General features: G+C 33.4%; 1 protein-coding gene and 1 non-coding gene across 2 annotated transcripts; both read left to right on the forward strand.

Moving 5' to 3' along the window:
- The first annotated feature begins 927 nt into the window (after positions 1-927).
- On the forward strand, positions 928-3,715 carry LOC106761948 (cation/H(+) antiporter 4-like). The gene is made up of 3 exons (XM_014645583.1): positions 928-1,149; positions 1,427-2,452; positions 2,588-3,715. Exons 1-3 carry the CDS (start codon positions 928-930, stop codon positions 3,713-3,715), a joined length of 2,376 nt encoding a protein of 791 aa, XP_014501069.1.
- Positions 3,716-9,169: 5,454 nt separating this feature from the next.
- TRNAR-ACG lies at positions 9,170-9,242 on the forward strand. Its single transcript has one exon. It is a non-coding gene; the product is annotated as a tRNA-Arg (tRNA).
- The last annotated feature ends 15,894 nt before the right edge of the window (positions 9,243-25,136 follow it).

The raw sequence follows: 25,136 nt of genomic DNA on the forward strand, positions 1-25,136 counted from the left end.
TAATTTGAACTTTAAATTTGTAAATATAATAATTAATTTATAGTTTTAAGTGATTTATATTTTATGATTATAAATATAATAATTAATTTATAATATATAAATAGATACGATATATCGGTAAACATCACAATCCATTTACATATTTATCCTATGTTTTGCGATTGTTCATTGTGCAAAAGTGAAACTTCTCATCCCAAAAGATAGTTAACAAATTAAGTGTTAGTGATGAAGGTTTATTCGTAAAAAGATACCGTTAAGAAAGTTAATATAGTTTGATCTTGTTAATTTTATTTTAAACCTTTTGTCTGTACACTTTATAGTTTGATAACAAAAAGTATAAAATTATCACAAAATTCCAACTCAATTATACGATAAATATTTTAAAGATTGTTTCATCAAATTACCTAAAATATTGTATTTATATTCTAAAAAGGTATAGATAAAATTAATTAATTAATTAATTTCAGCTTAATTTACATGATCGTGATGTAAACAATGGAGTTGGTATCTCCCTGTTAATTTTTTTTTTTAATTAAAGACAGTTGTTTAGTTTCGCTCATCTTATCTAAATTTAGAAGATTTGTTTTATTAACAATAATAATTTGACAGTGACAATTACAAAGTACAAACAACAGAATATATATATAAATTTTGTATTATTAGAATGGAAACTGGAAACTACATGGACTAATAACATGTTAGTTTTCAATGATCATACAAAACGACTTCTACCATTGCCTTCAAATTTATATGTTTGACCATGAAAATTCAGGAAACTCAAACATATATCTATTGTGAACCTCTTAATATTTCTGCAATTGTTCCTGCATTATTGTGCTAGCTTGCTTCCCTTTATTGTGTCTTTCTCGTGAATTTTATTCTTTCCGATACAAAGGGTTGCATAGAACACAGTTATATATATAAAGCATGACAACAGAAGTGGGAGATGAAGAGTTTTACATTACATCATGCACGTACTTGCCCCCTCGGGTGAATTCAGATACACCATGGTGCACCATAAATGGCATGCTTCCAACTAATGCTTTACCAATGTTGGAGATGCAGATATGTATTATCTTTCTTGCAACCTTTCTCTTGCACGCCATTCTGGGTCGTCTAAGATTCCCCAGATTCGCTTCCATGTGCATTGTAAGTTCTTCCCTTCAACATGCATGCCACAATATCCATTTTAATGTACTTGTCAATTTCAAATTACGTACCTTCGCATGATTACTAACTAACCAATAGTAAGATTAAGATAATATTGAACATGTACTTATTCATTTTCAGTTCATGAATTTTTTTTTATACTATTATTTGATGCATCTAGTTGATCGTGTCCACAACATCATAGGCATTGTGCAGATGCAAGAATTGTTACTGTTTTGGATATTAACTGAGACATGGTGGTGGGTGTTCTGAGCAGGTTGGCCTGATATTTGCAACCAGCTTCACTGAAGAATGGGCTCGGAAGAGTAGAGAGTTGTTCTTTTTTGACTCTCAGGCAAGTCTGGGGATGCTTTCAGTTTTTGGCTACATGCTTTTCCTGTTCTACACAGGGGTGAAAACAGACGTGAGTGTGATTCCCAGGACCAAAAGTAGTGCAGCCACCATAGGGTGTGCTACCATACTGGCTCCATTTATATGCAGCATGACTGTTGTGAATTTATACTCCACAAAATACCTGGACAGTGATCAGATAGCAAAAGTTAGACTTATCATTGGTGTGTTCTCGGTGACTCCTTTCCCTAACATTTGCACAGTTTTAAGTGATCTCAAGATTCTGAATTCGGAGCTAGGTAGATTAAGCCAGTCCGCAGCTTTGGTTACTGAGCTCTTCAATGTGGTCTTCACATCAATCCTTAGTATCTCCAAAATTTTGTCTAGTGATCCAGAAAAAGCCTGGTTTCGCCTCATAGTTTTGATTTTGTTTCTGCTAATGCTTATCTTCGTCTATCGCCCAGCCATGTTTTGGATCATAAAACAGACCCCAGAGGGTTCTCCTGTTAGTGATCACTATGTGTATTTCATACTCATAATGGTTTTTGTGGCTTCCTATATCACACATCGCATTGGATTTTTGGCTCTCTTTGGCCCTTTTGCATTGGGCATGGCCACCCCAGAAGGGCCTCCATTAGGCACTGCAGTTATAAAAAAGATTGACACTTTTGTTAACTGGATGTTCATGCCTCTCTTTGTGACCACATGTGTGATGAGGGTGAACCTCAGAGACTTCATGAAATGGAGAGACGAAGTGACTGGAGGAATTGACCAGTTCATGTTGCAAGCCCTGATTATCATTGCAGTAACTAGCACTGTCAAATTTGTTGTATGCATGCTGCTTCCTTTGTACCACAACGTGCCCTTGAGTGACTCAGTTTCTCTCTCTTTGGTCATGAATTGCAAGGGCGTAGTTGAATTGGCTGGATTCTCTATAATCAGAGATCTCATGGTTAGCACTCTCTTTCATGTCTTCTTAATTACTTCACCTCTCTTGCTCCAGAATCATTGTACATGAGTTTGACAGAAAAAACAAACGAATCATGATTCTAGGATAATGTTTATGTTCGTTATGTCTGTAATGCAGGGCATGCCAGACAACGTGTTGGCATTGGTGATAATGAGCATAATTCTGACTGCTACAGTGGGGCCATTTCTTCTAGCATACCTCTACGACCCCATGAAGAAATATGCAGGAAACTACACCAAGCGAAACATCTTTGACCTCAAAAACAACTCCGAGCTTCGAGTTCTCACATGCATCCACAGACCCGACAACATTCCTCCGACCATCAACCTTCTCGAAGCCACCTTCCCCACCAAAGACAACCCTCTCTGTATCTACGCCCTCCAGCTCATAGAACTCATCGGAAGAGCTGCTCCTGTCTTCATCTCTCACCAACTCCAGTCCAAGAAAACACACGACTCAAACGCTTCCATGGCAGACAAACTCATCGATGCGTTCCAAAACTTCGAGCACGAGTTCAAGGATGCACTGGTGGTGAACACCTTCACATCAATCTCACCAACTGAGTTGATGTACGATGACATCTGCACTTTGGCGTTGAACAAGTACACCTCCCTCATTGTTCTTCCCTTTCATAAAAAGTGGTCTTCTGATGGCAACAGCATTGAGATAGAAGATGAGTCTCTGAGAGAGTTGAACTTCCGTGTCATGCGGAGAGCTCCATGTTCTGTTGGGATATTGATTGAGAGAATGCAAATGACGCATATTTTCTCCCCAGAGACGCCTTACACTGTTTGCATGCTTTTCATTGGAGGGAAAGATGATAGAGAAGCACTTTACTTTGCTAAGAGGATGACCAAGAATCCGCATGTCAGACTCACTGTGGTCAGGTTTTTGGCTAGGAATAAATATTCGGAGGTAACAGATTTGCAGGAACTGCTTGACACTGAGATTCTGAATGATATCAGGATTAACGGGAAGGTGGGTGAGACTAATGTGAATTACATAGAGAAGATTGTGAAGGATGGACCTGAGACGGCTTTGGTGATTCGGAAGTTGGTGAAGGAGTATGATTTGATCATTGTTGGAAGACAAGCTGGGATTGAAACTCCTCAAACTTCTGGGTTGTTGCAATGGAGTGAGTATCCAGAACTTGGGGTGCTTGGAGATTTGTTGGCTTCAACTGATGCTGCTGGCAAGGCTACTGTGTTTGTGATGCAGCAACAAAGAAGAGACACGGATGCTTAAAGGCCAAATTTGGTTTTCGTTTGCTGTGGATGGAATTTTTTGTTGCTGAAAAGATTAGTCTTTGAAGTTCATGCATGACTAATTTTTTTCAAGTGTAATTTTGTCAAACAGCTGAACTGCATACAAGACTGAATTTTCTTTTCATACATTCAAAAGATGAAGTTATTTGTCAACTATGCCATTCCATTCTGTGAATGAAAAAGCTCCGTCAACTTTTTGGTTTTTATAAATATGAAATACATTTTTAATTAATTAAATAAATTTTGTATGGATCCTTTAAAACCAAAATGTTGAATTAAAGAAATTCAGTATTAAGAGATTATTTTAAGTTAAATAAAATTACATAATTTTGGGATGACGTGGATAGTTAAATAAAATTCAATTTAAACATTTTGAATTAAAGTAGCACAGATTTAATATTATATTTGATCCAAAACAAACTACAATCAAAATTTACGATAAGATCAAATAAGGATTATTGATTATTATTATTGATAATCAGTTTGCTAATTTTTTTCACAAATTTGATTGGCCCATTTGAATTAATTTATTTCAATAAAGGGCTAACATGAAAATGGATGGAGGATTCAATTTTTCATGATTCTAAAAGTACATTTCGTTCTCTCTCAAGATTTTCTTTCTCCATTTTGGTTCACCATTCTTTTTCTATTTTCTCATTCTTCTCAATCCATGGCATTCTGGAAGTGTGCCTCCTCTTTGTCGTTCTCTCCTAGATCCTCAATTCCTTTGTCTCCGACGAACCAAAAGTTTTCCTTTCATTTTCAAGTTTTGAGCATTTCTCTTGATGGTATTGTACGAAATGAAATCCTCTAATGACGTTGGTGATTCGAGCAAGATAAATGAGTTTTTTTCTTTTTTATTTGCGTTTTGGGTTTGGCGGTTGTGTTTTTGGTTATTTGGAGTTTTATTTGTTGTTTCAATTTTTTTGTTATCGTTTTTGGGTTTTGCTGTTTTCTTATTTTGTTTTCTTTGATGCAGTTATGCGTACTTTACAGGAACAAGAATCTCTAATTAAAGAACTAGAAATGATGATTGTTGATTTGGAGGCAGAGTTGGCTGAAGAGAAGAATAAAAGAAGAAATAAAGATGATGGTGGGCACAGCACGCCTCGTGCAGAATCCCACATGAACACTGCCTTTGTAGGCCCAGGAGGCATGTACACCAATCAACCCCCTATGTAGAGGTTTGTGAGGGTCGGATCACGAAAGTGTTAGAAGAGCAAAGCGCTTAGAACTTCGTACACTAGAAATAGAGCGAAACATGAGTGGTTTGTGTATTCAATTGTTATAGAAAACAATACAACATTGTACATAGATGAACAAATAATATATTGTACCCAATTTTTTGAATGATAAAAAAATGCATCTTTACTTCCCTTAATCATTGTTAATGTTAATGGTAGTGTTATTCTCTTCGTTATTGGCATTGTCAAATGTGTTGTTGTTTGGAATTTGAATAAAACAAAATGGCCAACATGATTGAGTACCATCCATCAATAATGATATGACCAATTTTTATTGCATTTATGGCATGCCTAACCTATTTTGTCTCTTGTAATCGATTATAATGAGCCTGTAAACGATTACCTAAACAAAACTTTGGTTTTGTACAAAAACTTGTGTTGTAGGACCCAACTGTGGGCACATAAGTAGCCAAAGAGATTTTTCGTAATTTTTTCATATTTCTTGAATGGGTGAGAGTTCTTTTTAGTGTTTAAGTGTGAGTAGAGCCTGAAAACTGAGGTTTGGACAGTCCATGGTGGAGGAAAGACTCAATGTTGGTGTGATGGTCATGTTAGCTAGGTCCTGAAACAAGTGTAGGCCTTTTTTCCCTGGTAATAGATTATTGCAAGGACCCTGTAAACGATTACATAAACAGAAATATGGTTTTGAACAAAAACTTGTGCTATAGGACCCAGTTATGGGCACATAAGTAGGAAAAAAGATTTTTCATAATTTTTTCATATTTCTTGAATGGATGAGAGTCATTTTTAGTATTTAAGTGTGAGTAGAGCCTGAAAACTTTGAGCAGTCCATGGTGGAGGAAAGACCCAATGTTGGTGTGATGATCATGTTAGCTAAGTCCTGAAACAAGTGTAGGCCCTTTTATCCCTGGTAATCAATTACAAGGACCTTGTAAACGATTACATGAACAAAAATCTGGTTTTGTACAAAAACTTGTGTTGTAGGACCCAACTGTGGGCACATAAGTAGGCAAAGAGATTTTTCGTAATTTTTTCATATTTCTTGAATGGATGAGAGTTATTTTCAGTGTTTAAGTGTGAGTAAAGTCTGAAAAATAAGGTTTGGGCAGTCCATGGTGGAGGAAAGACTTAATGTTGGTGTGATGATCATGTTAGCTAAGTCTTGAAACAAGTGTAGGCTATTTTGTCCCTGATAATCGATTACAAGGATCCTGTAAACGATTACACGAAAAAAAATATGGTTTTGTACAAAAACATGTGCTGTAGGTTCCAGCTGTGAGAACGTCACTCCCCAAAGGTAATTTGAGTGAGATAACATACTGTTAACTTTGACCTTTGCTGACTATTTTAATCATAACTTTTTCCACAGATCTCCAAATGATGTGATTCTCTTTTATTAGAAAATAGACTCAAAACTCTTTCCAATGACTACTAATTTGTGATATTTGGACATCTGGGTAGGTGTTGTTAATTCCTTAAAGTTAACGTTTTACACATTCCTGCCACCTCTGACCTTTGCGGGTTGTTTTGCTCATAACTTTCTTCACCGAACTCCAAATGAGTTGATTCTTCTTTTTTTGGAATCTAGACATGAAGAAATTTCAAATGACTACCAACCCATGATTTTTAGACCACTATACTAGATGCAGCTAATTTCCCAAAAATAACGTTTTTCTAAGATTCCTAAATGAGTTTACTTTCAAGTTATTGATTCATGTTTCTTATTTTAGATGGGAAAATTACAAATTAGTAGTCATTTGAAAGCTTTTTGAGTCTATTTTGTAATAAAAACATCAACTCATTTGGAGAAATTCTTCCTCTTCTCCCTCTAGAAGTCATATTGTGTTTCAAGACATGAACATAAACACTCTTCCTCTTCTCCCTCTAGAAGTGATAAGAGAAATTCTTTTGAGATTGCCGGTGAAATCCCTTTGCGTTTCAAGTGTGTTTCTAAGTCATGGCTTTTCTCTCATTTTCGTCCCCAATTTGGCGTTTCCCATTACGACCTAGTTGCCACACCCACCCATTGAATCCTTATGAGATCAAATGATTTTTATGCTCAATCCATTGACTCAAACGCACAGTTTATAGATAGCGGAGAGGGTTCGCTGTATTTTCTCCGTGCTGTGCATCTCCTTCTTCCCCCTCCTTCTCCCCCTCACATTCCCGATTTTTTTCACTTCGATGATTTTCGCAATCAGCCTCACATTTTAGGGTCGTGCAGAGGGTTTATTCTTTTATACTACGAGAGGAACGATGATCTCATTCTCTGGAATCCCTCAATTGGTGTTGATAAACAATTACCACACTTTCGATATGATAACATAACCCGTGAGTTCCTCTATGGTTTTGGGTATGACCCATCTAAAGATGACCACTTGATTACCATTATTCCAGTCTCGTCTTCATTTTCTGCTGAAATTGAAACCCACGTTTTCTCCTTCAAAACTGCTTCCTACACTAGTGTAAAAACGCTATTTAACGTCACCCCTTAGATGTCGGTTAAGGGTAAGCACAACGTATATTGATGACTGATGGCATTTTCGTAAATAAGTTGGTCATTTAGACGTCAGTTAGAAGGTGTCCCGACGTTTATAATATTTTAGACGTCGGGACCCCTCCTAACTGACGTCTATATGTCTGACAGGTGGGTGAAAAGTCATTTCTTTCAGTCATATAGACGTCAGTTAGGAGGGGCCCCGACGTCTATATGGCGGAAATTAATGGCTATTCACCTACCTGTCAAACATATAGACGTCAGTTAGGAGAGCCCGACGTCTAAAATATTATAGACGTCTGTTATTGGGGGAACCGACGTCTAAACCCTAAATCCAGAAATTTAAAAAGTCACTTTTTGACTCCATTTAGACGTCTGATCCCGCCACTCCGACTTCTAAAGCACTTTAGACGTCTGTTGTAAGNGGAACCGACGTCTAAATGTCTGCATTAAAACACTGCGAACGCGAGGCAGTAGTTACGCGCACTCATTGTTCATCATCTTCCTCGCGTTTTCTCTGCACANGCTACGTTTTTCAGGTTCGTTTTCTCACTTTTGCACCGTTTAAAATTAATTTTACTCTGATTACATTACTCTTTGATGAATTATTTTTCATTTGAATCGATTAAAATGCGTTTTCATTGAGTTTTTGTGCAGTTTTTCTCATGTCCTTAGGTAGCGTTCTTGGACGGTGATTTCTTGCGTTTTGCACTCCTCCAATTCCCTCCACTACATTATCAAAACCATCTAATACAAAATAAGAACATACAATTCATTCTCTTGAACTAAAATATAAAGTTGTAAACTCGAATCACCATGACTTAGGAGCAACTCGAGAGGCCTCAAGCGGAGAAAGATCCTATCATATACGACGACATTTTAGACATCTGATCTATAGAGTCCGACATCTATATAGACGTTTGACCTATAGGGTCCGACGTCTCATTTAACGTCACTCGAATAAACGTCGGTTCAGGATCTGACGTTAAAAGTCCAAAATAACCAACGTTAAACAACATTTTTTCACTAGTGCTAGAAGAGTGTTCTTGTCAATGTTCCATATTCAGATTCTGGCAATTACCTTACTGTCAGAGCTGGGTCACTCGTCAATGAGACCCTTCATTGGTTGGTTTTGCCTAAGGAGAAAAAGGTTCTTGTCATTCTTGCCTTTGATATGGTACAGAGGAGTTTTTCAGAGACAATTTGATTTTGATTTCCCAATTGCTGAAAGACAATGGATGTTAACAATACAATATTCCATTTTTGCCTTTTCTTTATTTCATTTCAGCAAAAATTATAATATATTAAAATAATTCTTTAATTCTAAATTTTAAAAAATCTAATTCACACACATTTTTTTGACATGTGTATTAAAACTGTAGTGTCATCAGGCTACGTCACACACTCATTAACGCTGTTTGATGAAATTAACGGAAAAGATTTATTTGAAAAAATTAACAAAAATAAGAATCCAATTGAGACGCTAAAAAAACAAGAAACCTATTTAAAATTCTAAATAAAAATAAGAATCTATTGAGACATTAAACCATAATTTTAATTTTGGAGTGATTTTAAGAAGTTCGTTTTAGTATTGTTTATTTAAGTAGTTTTTTATTATGTTCCGTCGTTGCTAAATATCCTGATCAAAAGTTCAAGTCAATAATGTTGTCTTGGTCTTTAATATAAGAAGTTAAAAATATGTTATAGTTATCATGCAATTACACATAACAAAGACTCCATGGCCCAATGGATAAGGCGCTGGTCTACGGAACCAGAGATTCTGGGTTCGATCCCCAGTGGAGTCGTTTTAACACAATTATACGATTTGAAAATTTACACTTAATAAATAGATTATTTTTAAAATTAATTTAAATTTTAAATTAAAGACATACTTCCCTTATAATATGTTTCGGTATATAATCATCTTTTTTAAAATAATTTATGCAAAATCCACGTTCTAACCTGTTTGTAATATTTTACTTATATAAGTAAAATAATAAAGAAACACATGTTTGGACTTTTTTTTCATCAGAATACCAAAGTTAAAAAGAAAAATTATACGATTTGAAAATTTACACTTAATAAATAGATATTCTATTAAATTAATTTAAATTTTAAATTAAAGACATACTTCCCTTATAATATGTTTCGGTATAATCATCTTTGTTAAATTAATCATTAGTGCAAAATCCACGTTCTAACCTGTTTGTAATATAAATAAGTGTTCTTAGACAGTATGAATTGCAAATGCATGTGGAAGAGCAGGTCTGCTGTCTGGTGTCTAAGTACAGCACGACAATCACTTAAAAGTGGAAAAGATAAATACCATTTATGGCTGCTTTGCAAGCCACATGGCACAACACTCTTACGATGAGTGTTCCTCAAAAAGGTCACACGAACTAGTGATCCATTCTTTTCAACATGAATGAGTGGTTTCTAGACAATTATCAATAATACACATTGCTGAAACTGAATACATTTATTAATGAACTACAAAAATTTATTATTATCATTGACTACTCCTTTCCTTTATTGCACGATGTTGACATCTATAAGTTTGGTCAATAATTAATTCTTGTTAAGAAAATTGATTAACTATTTTTTGTGTGTGTGTGAAATGTTTTCTTTTCAATTATATATTTTTATTTATAAAACTTAAACCAAAATCCTACTGGAAACTATGGTTTAATAAATTTAGATTAACAAATTTGTTGATAGAGAGTTTTATTAAGTAAATTGAATAGAAGCAAAGGAGTGACATTTGATTATGAGAAGTGAGGGAGATGAATTGAAGAAAAATCACATTTTTTTTCTTCTTTAGAATTCCAAAAGGGTGTGTTTGGAAAGAGTTATGCAAAGCGTTCCTAAAATGGGGATAGTGTGAGAGATTTTCAAGAATGTTAGGAATAGAAAAGGGGTTGGATTTGATGAGAATCGAGAATGTGAAGTTGAATATTATATTCCGTGAGGGACATGTGGAAGGAAAAGACATAGTAATGAGTGTAAAATTGAGCTTACATCTGTCAAACTATTCGGTGGGAGAGTTAAATGGTGTTATCATGTTTAATATGATAACAGAATCATCATTGTTTGTAAAAAGGATGTGAAGTTCAAACACATGATGATATGATGCTAATAAATGGGGTGGATGAGGTTAGGTAAAAGAGATTTATTCTTCATACCATGAAAAACTATCACATTTGTTTCATCGTAAAAAATAAGCCCAAAACTCATTTACATGTATGAAAGATTACTTTTGAGTCCTTCGAGTAAAGACTATTTTGAAAAGTTTATTTGTGATTTTGTATTAGATCTAAGTTTAATTAATATTGAGTTTGGTTTTAAATGTGTGCTTAAGTATAAATATAATTTAATATTAAATTATGTTATACGTAAAGTAACCAATTTAATTTATAATAGTGTTTCACATAATGATCAAAAGAAAATTTTTCATTATTATCATTAAAGAGAATAAAATAAGTATAAAGCAAGAAGAAAAAATATTATATACATAACAAAGGAAACAAACATAAATAATTACAACAAGAAAAATAGAAAAAGAAATATTTTGTCTCTCTATCACCTTTCCTCGAGATGAATATGAATATTATATTTTCAACTTGAATACAATGGTGTTAAAAAAAAGGAGGATAAAGAGACTTTGTAAAAACGTCAACAACTTGATTGACAAAAGGCACATGAAGAAGTTTCATGAGACTATCTTGAAGCTTTTGTCTAGTAATGTGGCAGTCTATGTCTATATGTTTGGTTCTCTCATGAAAGGTGTGATTCTTTATAATGTGGATAGCGAAATTGTTGTCACAATAGACTGAATAGGGAGTAGGACACAATATATGTAAATCTTTTGAAAGGTATTGTAGCCATTAAAGTTCACAAGTTAGAGAAGCTATGGACTTGTATTCGGCTTCAGAGGAGGATTTGGAAACGGTGGTTTGTTTCTTTGACTTCCAAGAAATGAGAGCAGTTCCCATAAAGGCATAAAAGACAAAGATGGATCTTCTAATGGTAGCACAAGTGACCCAATCAAAATTAGAGTAGGCATGAATTCTAAGAGAATTATCAGTAGCATATAACAACCAAAACCAGAAACATTCTTTAAGTACCAAATAACTCTCATGGCTTGTTGCATACGAGGTTGTCATGAGAAGAAACAAACTGGCTAAGTTGTTAAACGACAAAAGCAATATTGGGCCTTGTATTGGTGAATAGATTAACATTCCAATTAAAAGACAATAAGAAGAATGATATGTAAGGAGAGTTCCTTCATTAGCATGCAATTTTATAGAAGGATCAACGGTGTAGCTGTTGGTTAACATCCTAACATACCAGCTTTAGAAATCAATTCAAGACTATATTTTCTCTTATTCATACACAATCCAGCTTTAGACCTAGAAATTTCAAAACCCAGAAAATATTTGAGATCTCTAAGGTTTTGAATGCGGAACTTGCTATCGGGTAATTTTAGAGAGGTTGTTTCCAGATAGAAGGATATCATCAACGTATACCAAAATGATGATGATAGTAGAAGGAGAATGTTTGATAAATAAAGAATGGTCAACTGAATTTTGTGTATACCCGAGATATAATAACTCATATGTCAGCTTGTGATTCCAATTTTTGCTAGCCTGTTTTAAACCATAAAGTGATTTCTAAAGCTTGCAAACAAGATTAGGATTAGAAGGACAAAGACCAGAGGAAGGTTCATGTATATTTCTTTGGTTAAATCACCATGGAGGAAAGTGTTGTCAACGTCTAGTTGATGAAGGAACCATTGCTTGGCAGTAGCAAGGGTAAGAACAAGAAGTACAATGGTGATTTTAACCACAAGGGAAAAAGTTTCATATTAGTCCGAGCCTTCAGTTTGGGTGAAACCTCTTACCACTAAACGAGCTTTATATCTATCAATAGAGCCATTTGGTTTATGCTTGATTCTGTAAACCCAACAACAACTAATCGACTTTTTGCTAGAAAGAAGATTAACCAAAGTCCAAGTTTTGTTCAATCAATAGCATTTAATTAAGAATTCATGGCTTGTTGCCAATATTCAAACTTTCTAGCCTCTTTAAAGGATGATGGTTCAACTTGTGGAGAGATATTGTGACAAAAAGAAAGATGGTTAGGGGAGTAATTATTATAAGAAAGGAACAAGTGTAGAAGATATAGGGTAGTATGTCATGATGGGATGCTTGAAGTAGTGCCACAATTGTAGTGGTCTAAGTACCTATGTATACTTTTGTTCCTAAGAGAAACTTTTTGTCCAACAGTAGGAACAATGACAATGTCTGAATTAATGTTATAATTATTATATGTTGTGTAATTTGTTGTAGTGGAAACAAGTATCATATTTGGAAAATAAAAAGTGGTAACATCAGAAATTTTATCATTTGTAGGAGAGGAAAATGGAGTGAAAGAAGTATAATAAGGGGAAATGTTTTCATGAAAAATGACATGATGTGAGACAAGAATAGAATGTGAATGCAAATCATACAACACAAAACCTTTGGTTCTAGACTTATATCTAAGAAAAATGCATTTGTTACTTCTGGAATCAAGCCTTATGGAACCTACACTAGTAGAACTGGAGTATGATAAACACCCAAAGACTTTCAAGTTTGAAATATCTGGTTTGATGGAATAGACCAGTTCATAATGATTGTGTTGTTATTATGTTGTTCATTGCATTTCACTATGTTATATATGTGACTTTATATGTGAATGCATGACACATGTTTTTGGAAAAGAAAAACCACAAGCATTTATGTTGAACTTTAATTGTGTGGCAAAACAACAATTTTAAGTCGATTTCATTATGGGGTGAGTCGATTAATACTCGTGTCTTTGCACAAACTATTTTCAAGTGTGCTGTAAGATTTTTCAAAGAGAAAGCTTTTCAAAACTATGATTAACACTGTTACATAGTCGATTACATGCATGTCGTATTCGATTAAGTCTGTTATTGTTTTGAAATTCTATTAATGATTGCTATAACTGTCTAACTATCATATTTTTAAATATGTTGACCAAGCATTAAAGGTTATTCGACTGCATTAATTGCGAATTCAATTAGTTGTTGTGATTGCTGCTACATTATTGAACAATAGAAAAGTTTGAGAATTTGTTTTGAATATAATGGCTAGACTAATCTACATTATTGAACAATAGAAAATTTTAGCACAAAGGAAGGGTTTTAGTGATAGTAAGGTTGTTGGGGAGTACTATCTGGATCAAGTTAGGTGGTTGTGATAGAGAAAGTGAGGAGAGCAAGCTTTTCTTTCTACCTGATGAGGGAATTTTTAAGGAAAAATTTTTTTCTTGTTGGGGAGAATGTAAAGACCTAGAAAATGGAATTTTAAAAGTGAAAGTGATTTAAAAATAACGAGATTCGATTATTTTAATATTAAATTTTTTTAATATAAATAGTTTCGCTAAGAACGAGTTTCATTATTTTAAAACACGTTATCTCTCTAGAAACCACTTTTCTAGAGTTCTCTAACTTCTCTCTAGGAGTTCTTTTTCCTTGCTTATCTGATTGAAAAATTGGGACCATATGAGTGATCCTGATGGTGAGCCCTTCAATTTAGACTGATTAGTTTTTCCATTTGAGTAAGTTAAGTTTTGACCCCTTTCCTCTCGTCCTTTCTTTCTTCTGTTGCATGTGGGGCCTACTCATTTTGCATGTAATATTCGATTTTTCTATGAGACTCTCTGTTGATTAGTGGTCCTAACAATGTATGTTGATCCTATTCCTGTTGTCTATAGGTACAAATAGAGTTCCTTGAGTTGTGAGAGCAGAATAGAGTTCTCTAGAACGATTTGGTCTTCAAAAAGGTTAGGGAAGCTAGTATTTTATTTAATTTTGAGTTATAAAGTATGAAATGATAGTTATTAGTATATGATTTGAATGAATGTTGAATTATATTTTTGAAATGAGTATGTTAGCATTAAGTGTGTTTGATAAATTGCATATGATTGAAATGTGATAATTGATTGAAATGTGTTGTGGCTGTGAAGTGGTTAATGATGAATTAGTTTATGTGTTGACAAGAAATGGTATGGGTTGAAACATGAACTAGTTGTTTTAATCAAGGGGGGGATTTAATATGTGATTTTTAGAAGTATGAGTCTAAAGTGATAAATAGTAGTGTAGGACATTTTGTAAGGTCAAATAAAACTTGTTGAAAGCTTGAATTGATAAAAATCTGATATTGAAGTGAGTATGAGTCAAAAGGATGGTTGAGGGAGGTTTTAAGTTTGATTTTGGGGGTTTGGTCCAGTGAGATTTTGAATTAGGAGTTATGCGTCAAAGACGAAGGTTTGAAGTATGTTGACAAGTCATTTCTGACTTGTTGGGGTCCCTAAGTTGGTGAAAATTGAGCTAGAATTGTTGGAATTCAATTTTGGTTTATAAGTTGAGGATTTAGTTATTTTAAGTTGAAATCTTGTTGCGTAACAGTGTAAAACTAGTATAAGATGGATTATAAACCTTTGTTTAGGTCTATGGTAGTTAAGAATTCAGTTTAGGAGTGTTAGAAGTTAGTAAAAATGGTTATAATAGGCCTTGGGTGGTTTAGAGGTGTTGCTTAGGCAGTTTTTGTGTTGTAGAATTATGTAGCAAGGCTAGGCGATTAGTAGGTGCTAGCTGGACGAGTTTAGGAAGTTCTGGCAGTGGGTTCCAGGGTTGGGCGAGCCAACTCACTCAACTTAGGGAGATTGCTGTTTTGGCTATCGTTGGGCGAATGGAGGGACTCGCTGGGCGCGTAATTAGGGTTTTTGGAAGAAAGTTGTAGAGGCTAAGTGAACTAGTTTGCTTAGCTTGGGAGGCTTACTATTTTGTCTCTCGTTGGGCGAGTAGAGGCTATTCGTTGGGCAAATGGTTGGAGGTTCTTTGGTTTTTTGTTTTCCTTTTCTCATTTGTGCTTGGATTAATATGGTGTAATGTATTATTTGATATTCAGTGATATAGTTGGGAACATGTAGTTAAGTGAATATGAGGTTTATAAGAATTCTAAGGAGAATTCTTAATCATGATTATCAATATGTTGTTAGGACGAATGTAAGAAGCTAAGTACCGAGGGTTTGTCCTTACACTCTAATGGTCATCCACTCTCAAGTAGAAAGGAGTGAGACATGTAATGAGAGTAGTTGGAGGTCTTAGTTGAGGGGCTTTAACTTGACCTAAGATTTTGGTTAAAGGACTAACCTTGTGTGGTAGCTTGGGATGGACAAGTTGTTTCACCATACAAGTGCATGAACCACTATAGTTTGACATTCATACTATATTCGGATGCGTCAAGTTTAAGTTCATTGTATGCTTTTAGGGTGTTTGATTATTTGGCTTGGAATATGATCTGTGTTGAAATCTTAATTGTTCTTGGATAATTGTGCATACATTTGCTTACCTTGTTTTATTTTCTTTTATATTTGAATGTTCTTGTTGTTCATATGTTTTAACTATGATCATCTGATGAGTACGAATAGTGGAAGATAATGTGACAGTGATACTAAAACATAAATTAAAGATTTAACACCACTAAATAATTTTTGTTTAAGTTTAAAAATGTTGAAATGTTACAAAATATACTATTTTAAATTATATGTACACCTTTATTAAAATATTTCCGACAACCTTATAAATAATTTATTAATCGCTAAAGGAATTTCTCTTTTAAATCAAGGTCATATTTTTTAATTATGCCACCGAATAGTTATTAATTTAGTCATTTCGAGGTATTTTTAACCATGAAAAAAAAAACCGAGCTTGCCAAATCATACATATTGCAATAGCATGATTAATAGTAATTGATAGTGCATATTCTATTACAATTAATTTTATACAAATCAAATTTTAAAATTATTAGTAAAACCTAGTTATTTCAGTAAAAGAATTTTTGTGATTTGTTGTTCAGTCACTTCGAGAAAATATCTAGGTTAATTACCAAAAAACTATGTATGAAACGAAATGATAATTAAAAATTCGTCCAGTTGTATGTATATTTTTTTAAGTAGTTGGTATTTAATAAATATAATTTTTTAATATTTAGTATATACGTAACTGTTTCCAAACTCATTTGCATACTTTTCATTTAATCAAATGCTATGAATCAGTATACTCGTTTTTAATGAGTCATTTAACTGTTACCTCAAACAATATTATATTATTGTTTTCAATATTATTGGTCACTTCAACTATTTACCAATAATATTTTATATTCTCTATTATTGGTTGACTGACCCATCATTACAACCACATAAAGTTTGAATGAGGATCATGTTCCTTTGTCCATACATTTAATACCACATTAAGTACTAGGTGGGGATCACAATTTTTGGAATGTCTGATTCAATAATTTAATACATAAATTATATGAATTATATATCATATTATTAAAAAATATTTTAATTTAAAGAATTTATAGATAAACAAAAAATTCAAAAAAGTAAAACATAAAAAATGTTATATTATATTTTAAGTAATTATTTACTTTTATTTTTATTTAAATTATTTTATCACTAAAATAATTAACACATACCTTTAAAAATGTTCAAACAATATAGGCAATTCTTTTAACATTCATGATAACAAATTCTTGAAAAAGATAATAGAACATCTATGAACGAATACTTAGCATATTCATATTCAAGTAATTATTTATTTTTGCATTACAAATTAGAATTACTTTTTATCCGAAATTTGAATATATTTTAATTTTAAAATTTTAAAATTAAATATAATATTTTAGTCTAATAATTATATTAATTTTTTAGAGATATTAAAATTATTTTTCAACTAATATCATATAAAAACATGTTAAATAATATAAATTATTTAAATGTTAATATGAAATATATTAAATATATTAAAATTTTTAATATAATTAGATTAAAATATTATATTTATTTGTTTTAAAATTTAAGGATTAAAATGTATTTAACTTTTAGATAACACAAATTTTAATTTTATATCAAAGTTTATAAACTAAAAATATATTTAACTCAACAAAAATTATTTATAAATTTATAATAAAAACTAACTATTTCAAATTTAATTATATTAATATTTTAATTAATTTTTATTTTCTATTTTTTAAATTAAAACTAATTTATATTATTAAAATAAAATTGTGAAGTAGGTGTGTTTGGTAAAGGTCTAAAAATATTTAATTTTTCACAATCATCTAATGATTTAAAAAGAAAAACAACCAAACTTGACGATGATTCTACATGCATGCTTGAAAGGTCCATGTGAACATATTATCCTTTGATTTTAACAAGATGGTAAATAAAAGGTTTCGAAAAATAGGATATGAGAAAAGGAAATACCAGAAAAGTGGAAGATCGTCAAAATTTTAAATTTGGAAATTAGTACAAAATTTTAGATATATGGCCTATATAGGAATAAGATTTCTTGCCACTATTTGATCAAATTCCAATTTACTTTCCATAAATTCATAAGAAAATAACAAGTGACTAAAATAAAATAAAATACTTGAAAGGAACTTATTAAGAAAAAAAAAATGGAAATGCAAAGAAAGCTAAATTGCTAAAATAATATGAAGAACTAATGTGTGTTGTGTGAAAAAAGTTTAATTAAGTTTTTAAGTGGTTATCATATGAGAGTTGTAACATAAAAAAAAAATGTAATGCAATATCTTTTATAAAAGTTGTAATAAATTAGTTATGAACTCTATAAATATTTTATCATTTTCTTAAAATGATATAAAATATTAATTCATGAATTTTTAAAAATGAGTGCTAATATTTGGTGGGTTGAGCGTTAAGATGTTTTACGTGACTAAGTTATGTGTGTTTGGATTCCATGAGTGAGTTTTGTATGACCAAATTCTATGTGATTAAGTTTTATGTGGCTAAGTTTTGTATGACCGAGTTCTCTATGATCAAGTTGTGTATAAACGAACTATGTATGATTGAGTTCTATGTTACCGAGTTTTGTGTGGCTGAGCTCTGTATGGTCAAGCTTTATATGGAAAAGCTCTAAGTTCTATGTGGTTGAGTTTTGTGCGGTTGAGCTCTATGTTCTTGAGCTTTATGTGGTTGAGCTTTATGTGTCCAAACTTTCAGTGGTTGAGCTTTGTGTGACCAAGCTTTGTGTAATCAAACTTTATGTGTAGTTGAACTATATGTGGCTAAGCTCAATATGGTCGAGCTCTTTATGATTGAGCTTTGTATGACTGAACTTCGTGTAGCAGAATTCTAACTCTTTATGGATGAGGTATGTGATTAAGCAGATAAAAAAAACATAAAAAGGTAACTAATGTTGTATAGTAAAAATATATATATAATATAATATAAGATGATGAATAAATTTATTTTACAAAAAGAAGGAAAATAAGGAGGAGGAGAGAAGAGAGAAAAAAAGGAAAGAAAGACCAAGAAAAAATAAAGAGAAAGAGAAGGTGTAAGGATTGAGAGAAAATTTGCTTTGAGGATGCACACGTGTCAGAAGATAATGAGATTGAGTAAATAATAATAAAATACTAATAACAAAATTTTGAATTCAAACTCCTCATTTATCTGAGAAAACCTATGTTCCTCATCAAGCTTTGCTCTACCGTCATCTACATTCTCTCTTCCATTTCTTCTCCTTGAGCCATTTGATTTCCGATCAGGTGGCGCCCAAGCGTCCACGTAGTAGAGGGCTCCGCCTTTGACCGATCATTTTCTTCAATCTGACCGGTAAGTTGCTCTTTCTTTTTCCTCTGTTGTTTTGGAACCTAGGACATGCAAATCTGCTGGGCACATGTAGCTAGTAGCATTCTTCTTCATCTTCTTTATCCATTCTAGCTCTAAGAACTAATTCTACCACCACTTTGGTGGTTTGTAGGGTTTTTTTAGTCATTGTTGTGTAAGGCACTGTTGAAGCATTCTTGTGAGCTGAGTAGTTCAACTTAGAGGTAAGGGGAACTAATTATATTCTTTATTTTAATTGTGTGATTTGAGTGCATGATAAATTCTGAAGTGGTATGTTATTGGAGGCAAAAGTTAGGCTTTAGTAGCTTAAGTTGCATGTATTGAAGTGTGAATCTATGAATTTGAAATGTGATGTCTATAAACTCTTTTGGATGATTTGGACTGTTGAAATTGTGTATAATAGAAGTGTTTTGAGTGGAAATTCTATTGTAGCACTGTTTAGATGGGAAGTCAAGTAATTGGGTAGTGTTTTAGGTCCGTTTAAGGAAAGTGAGGAAGTGATTTTGGGCAAATGAGGTCTAGAGTGTTTTTGGAGGGTTTGGATAGTTTAGATAGGTCCAATGTGACTTGTTAGGAACATAAAATTGGTCTAGAACATGTTAAAAATGGTAGAATTGGATTTGAGCCCCTAAGTTGTGGAAATTAGTATTTTAAAGAGAAATTTAGGTCTCAATAACTTTAGAATCACTATAAGAATGTTTCAAATCATGCAAACAAGTTTAATTAAGTTTAAATCACGGATTAAAGGTCTTAGAAGTTTGACAAAATGGCTAGAATGGGCAAAGGGGTGTGTGAGTGCATAATTTGTAGAATTTGCGTTCTACAGATTATGCAGACTCGCTATGCTAATGGTCTCGTATAACGAGTCCCTGCAAGGGGGTGCTCTCTGTTTGGGTCATTCGCTGTGTTAGCTGGTGCGCTGTGTGAATGACTAGAGGGTGTTGCTCTCTGCCTGGTGATTCGCATAGCGAATCCTATCGCTATGCGACTAGAGCTGGCCTAGACTCTCTGCCAATTTAATTCGAAGGGCGAGTGGTGCGCATAGCGAGTCTTTGGGGAGGGTTGGTCTCTGTCTCGAATCTCGCATAGCGACCTGGGTGCGCTATGCGAGAGGCCTAAAGTCTGTTACTCCAGCGAGTTAATTTGCATAGCGAATTGAGGTGTGCTATGCGAGAAACTCGTAGTCTCGCTATGCGAGTAGGGGGCACTATGCGAGAAGTATAGAGTCTAGTTGTTTAATTTATCTTTTGTTGTGTGTTTGATTAAGTGGTTTGTTATATTGTTTATGAAGCTTGCTTTAATATCTATGGCCTTATCTTATAAAGCTTAAACATTTATATTGATTATAGTTAAAAGTATATGAGTTAAAAAGAGGTATGATTTCAAGTAAAAGTTTCAAGGTGCATAATCTCGTGGTGAGATTCTTAGTTGTTTAGAATGAAAGTAGGAGCTCAGTCTTGGGGGTCATCTTGAAACTCCAATGGTCAACCATTTTTAGATAGAGAGGATTGAACTATGTTGTGAGGAGTAGCAGGAGATCTTAGTCTTGGGTGCTTCCAGTATGCCTCAAGGCCCAAAACAGGCTAACCTCGTGAGTGTGGTAGGGTGAAACCCATTGGCAACGAATTTGCAGAGCAGTAGAGGCCACCATGAGTGCGTGACCCGCCATAGCTCGACTATCATTCTAGGTTCGAACGAGTAAAGTCTAGTTTACAACATGTTATGATGTGTGATTTAGCTTGCTTTGATTGAAGTTGACTCTTGTATGTTATATGTCGTTATTGTATGCTTTTTTTATAACTAGCTCACCCTTCTGCTAGTTTCTGTGCCTACTTGTGTGGTGTTTTCTTTTGCGATGATTATCCAATTGGATGTGAGTAGAGGTAGATGAGGTGCCTCTAGAGCAGGCCTTGGAGGGAGATGACAATACTACTTAGTGTAGTTAGGATTCATATCTACTTTCGTCTATTTTTAAGATACTCTGTTGTACTTAAAGTTTTAAAATTATGGCCATGCTAGATAAATGTAAGCTTAATACTTTTTTACAAAGTCTATAGCTACTTTATAATATCATATTTGATGACGTCTATAAATTATATACTTTCTATATAATTAGGATGTTACAAGAGGTGAAACATACATAAAAACTAAAAATAAATTTCCTTTAAGTACAACTTATTTATTTATTTTTATATTTACTCAATTAGGTGTCTTAAACCCCATTTATTTATTTATTTTTATTTGTCTTCAATTATACATTGATTATATTATTCATTTATAGTTATGCACTGAATTTATTTATTTATATTTATTTTTAGTCATGCATTGATGTTATTTATTTATTTATATTTATCTCAAGTTACTATGGATGGCAATGCGGGACAGGTCAAGTGGGTCGATCTACAAGCCCATAGTGAAAAACGTAGGATAGGTTGAGGTTCTAAGCCTGCTAGCTCGCATAAGCTCAACCTACATAACCCATAACTCACGCAAGCTACAATAGGACAGGGCAAGCTGGCTTATTGGTTTGCAAACAATTCAAGACCCTAATTTTTTTTCCAAAAACCTACCTCACTCACTTATTCCCTTATATGTGTTTCTCGTTACTCTTTCATATTCTTCTTTCTCTCTCATGAAGCATAACACAAAGTGTCTCATTCATCATCTCTTCTCATCCTATAGCAACACACTCACACAACCATCCTTGTCAGTTCGTGTATGACTATTAAGTTTAATGAAAATGTAATAGATATAGTTTCAACTACTTCATTTTGCTAAAACTATTAAACTAGGTATGAAATTTTCAAAAATTGTTAAACCACTACATGAAAGTAAAAAACAAAAAAAGAAATTTCTAAAGTATGAAATTTACTATTTGAGAAAAAAAGTATAAGGGTCAATTTCAATGTAAAGCTTTTAGCATGCATATTTTATGCGGATGGGCAAGTGTAACTTGGGCCTAAACGAGCTGGGCCAACCTGCATTACCACCTCTACAAGTTATGCACTACTCTATTTATATTTATCTCAAATTATACATTGCTCCTATTTATTTATTGGATAAACTAGGTAGACTAAGTAGTACACACATGTGTCGATCACTCTTAGACTGATCATCTGTCGATCACCCTAGCCGATCACCCTGGCCGATCATCTTCGCTTATCACACTAGTCGATCACCCTGATCGCCTGATAGACTGACTAGTTGTAGAATGAAGGACAGATTAACATTTAGTTAATATTAACCATGAATAAACCAAATAATGATGATTGAGTTATGATTTGACGATGATTAAGCCAAAAAAAAGGTTAAAGTCCATAACAAGTACTATAAGTAAAGGTCAAAGGTATGATTGTTCACGTACATGCATTGTAACATTTTAGTACCCTTTCAATCGGTCACCTATTGACTTTAGCATCAAAATGCCTTCTGCAGGTACCATCCGAGCGATTTTGAAGTTATGGAAGACTTAGAGACCGAATGAACATGAGATAGGAATAATATAGTGTTGAGATTGTTGATAAGGGAAGCACTGGTTGAGCTAAGCCTTAGCTATATGATTATGAATGATTGTCTGATTGATTGTTTAAATGATTTTGTGAAAATCAAATTTAAAGAATTATAGTCGACTTGATTTTAAGCATAGTCGAATGTGTGTCTCTATATGTCTATGTCTGTTTTGAAAACTTTCTGTCATATAATAGTAAACTTTGGTTTTATTCAAATCGACTTAATAACGCGGGTTATCTAAGCAAAATGGTCCCTTTGGGTACAAGGCAAAGCGTTCCCTATCAGCGGGTGATCCGAGCTGTCCAGAACTATGATCTCTTTTTAGATTAGATATTCTCTTTTTCTTTCAATAGCCAGGATGAGCACTCCACTACTAGTTTAGTCGTTGACAGGTCTACTCTCGGATACAAAGGTTCTATGTTCAAGCAATTGGGCCAACTTTCATTGGATCCTTCCGAAGTAGGCNAAGGTNGAGTTGCTGACCTGAACGCTTTGGCTCTTTTTGGTAAGTCTTCTTGGAGGGAGTAAGAACCTTTCTTTTTGAGNCGGCGCTCTGATTTTGGGACTCTCCAATTTTTTTATGTGTTCGCGCCTTTTTTATCTGTATTGTTTGGTTTGTACTTTATTCCTGACACAAACACACACTACTTGTGTATTTCCAATGACCCTTGACTGAAACTTGTGAATCCTATGGATTATTGAGTGGAGGAAGAAGTAGATAACATGTTGCAATGATAGTCCTGTAGATAAGATGGTTTATGTTTTGGCCTGGTTCAACTGAAACAAGTTGAGAAGAAAAAATAACTGGGTCTGGAACAATAGAAGGAGGAGATGTAGATGGTAAAGAGGGTTGATTAGTAACTTCTAAGAAAATAGGTGATGGAGATGAAATAATTTTGTTGAAAAAATCCAAGGAATTTTGTGTATCAATAGGTGAATGCTTGTCATTAGTAAGAAAAGGAAATATGTTTTCATAAAATACTACATTCCTTGATAGAAAAATTTCCCTAGAGTTGAAATCTAACAAAAGGTAGTCCTTCACTCTTGTTTTAAAACCAAGTAAAACACATTTTCTTGCATGAGGTTGAAATTTTGTTCTATGAGCTTGAAGAGTTGAAGCATGGCAAAAGTGAGCCAAAAACTCGTAAGTAAGTAATGTCAGGTTTAACATTGTGTAACAGTTGAGATCGAGAAAAATATGCCAAAACTTTGGAAGGTAAAATATTAATGAGTTGCACATCATAACGAACAACAAAAGACCAGAAAATTATGGGCAAATGAGATTGACACATTAAAGATCTAGCAACATTGAGAATGTGTTGATGTTTTCTCTCAACGACTCCATTTTGTTGAGGTGTTTCAACACAAGATCATTGATGTTGTATCGCTTTTTGTTTATAAAAATATGTCATTTCAAACTCATTACCATTATATGATATAACAACTTTTACATCTATGCCAAATTGTGTTTTTATATAAGAAACAAAGCCAATAAGTTGTGATCTTGTACCTAATTTACCTGCCATCAATTTAATCTATGTGTATCTAGACATATCATCCACTATAGTTAAGAAATACAATAGGGCCCCCAAATTTCTTTGAAACCATCAACAGAAGAAGTACAATAGGGCCCCCAAATAAAATGAGACAAAGAACTGGATATATGACCAGTAACACTTGTGTCTAGAATCCAATGGGAATATATATTACCTTGATCCTGAGAAGAAACATTATGAGAACTCACTAGATCAGTAGAATATGTGATTGTGGGATTAAATTGAGGAAGAAGTGCCAATAGACCATGAATTTACTCTTGAGAAAGTTCCAAAGTTGAGGAATGTGACTGTGCCTTAGAATTATTAGAAGAAGGAACAACTGCAGAAGCCATTGAATTTCACAACCTCAAATTGGACAAAATTTCACAACCCAAATCTTCAGAAACTCCTTCAGATTCCTAAAAAATCATTCTAGGGCTATGAGTGATTAAATCACCAAATTGTTTCTCATTGAAAACCCTAGAAAGCAAAGTCAAAACATGAAACATAACGATGCGAGAGTAATAGAGGGAGTAGCCATAGAAGAAAAAGAAATTGTAGGAAAGCTAAGAATGAAAGGTAAAAGATGAAGATCTTGACAATAACAAAATTGTTGTGGAAGAACGTGATCAAGAATTAATTTTCTTCTGATACCATGTTATGAGAAAAGAAAGGATGAAAAATTGTATATCTTATTCAATGATAAGTGTAAGAACCTAGAAAATAAAGTATTAGAGTAGATTGGTGTATTAAAATAATGAGACCGAGTATTTTAATTTAAAATAATCTTATAATATAAATACAATTTCCTAAAAATCGGTTCATTATCTAAAATACCTTTATCTCTCTAAAATATTATTCTTCTTGTTTTCTCTCACTTCTCTATACTCTTTCTCGCTCCTTGATCCACTGTTTGACGATTAG

The sequence above is a fragment of the Vigna radiata genome, chromosome 1 (genome assembly GCF_000741045.1).
Source record: "Vigna radiata var. radiata cultivar VC1973A chromosome 1, Vradiata_ver6, whole genome shotgun sequence".
Classification (NCBI taxonomy): domain Eukaryota; kingdom Viridiplantae; phylum Streptophyta; class Magnoliopsida; order Fabales; family Fabaceae; genus Vigna; species Vigna radiata.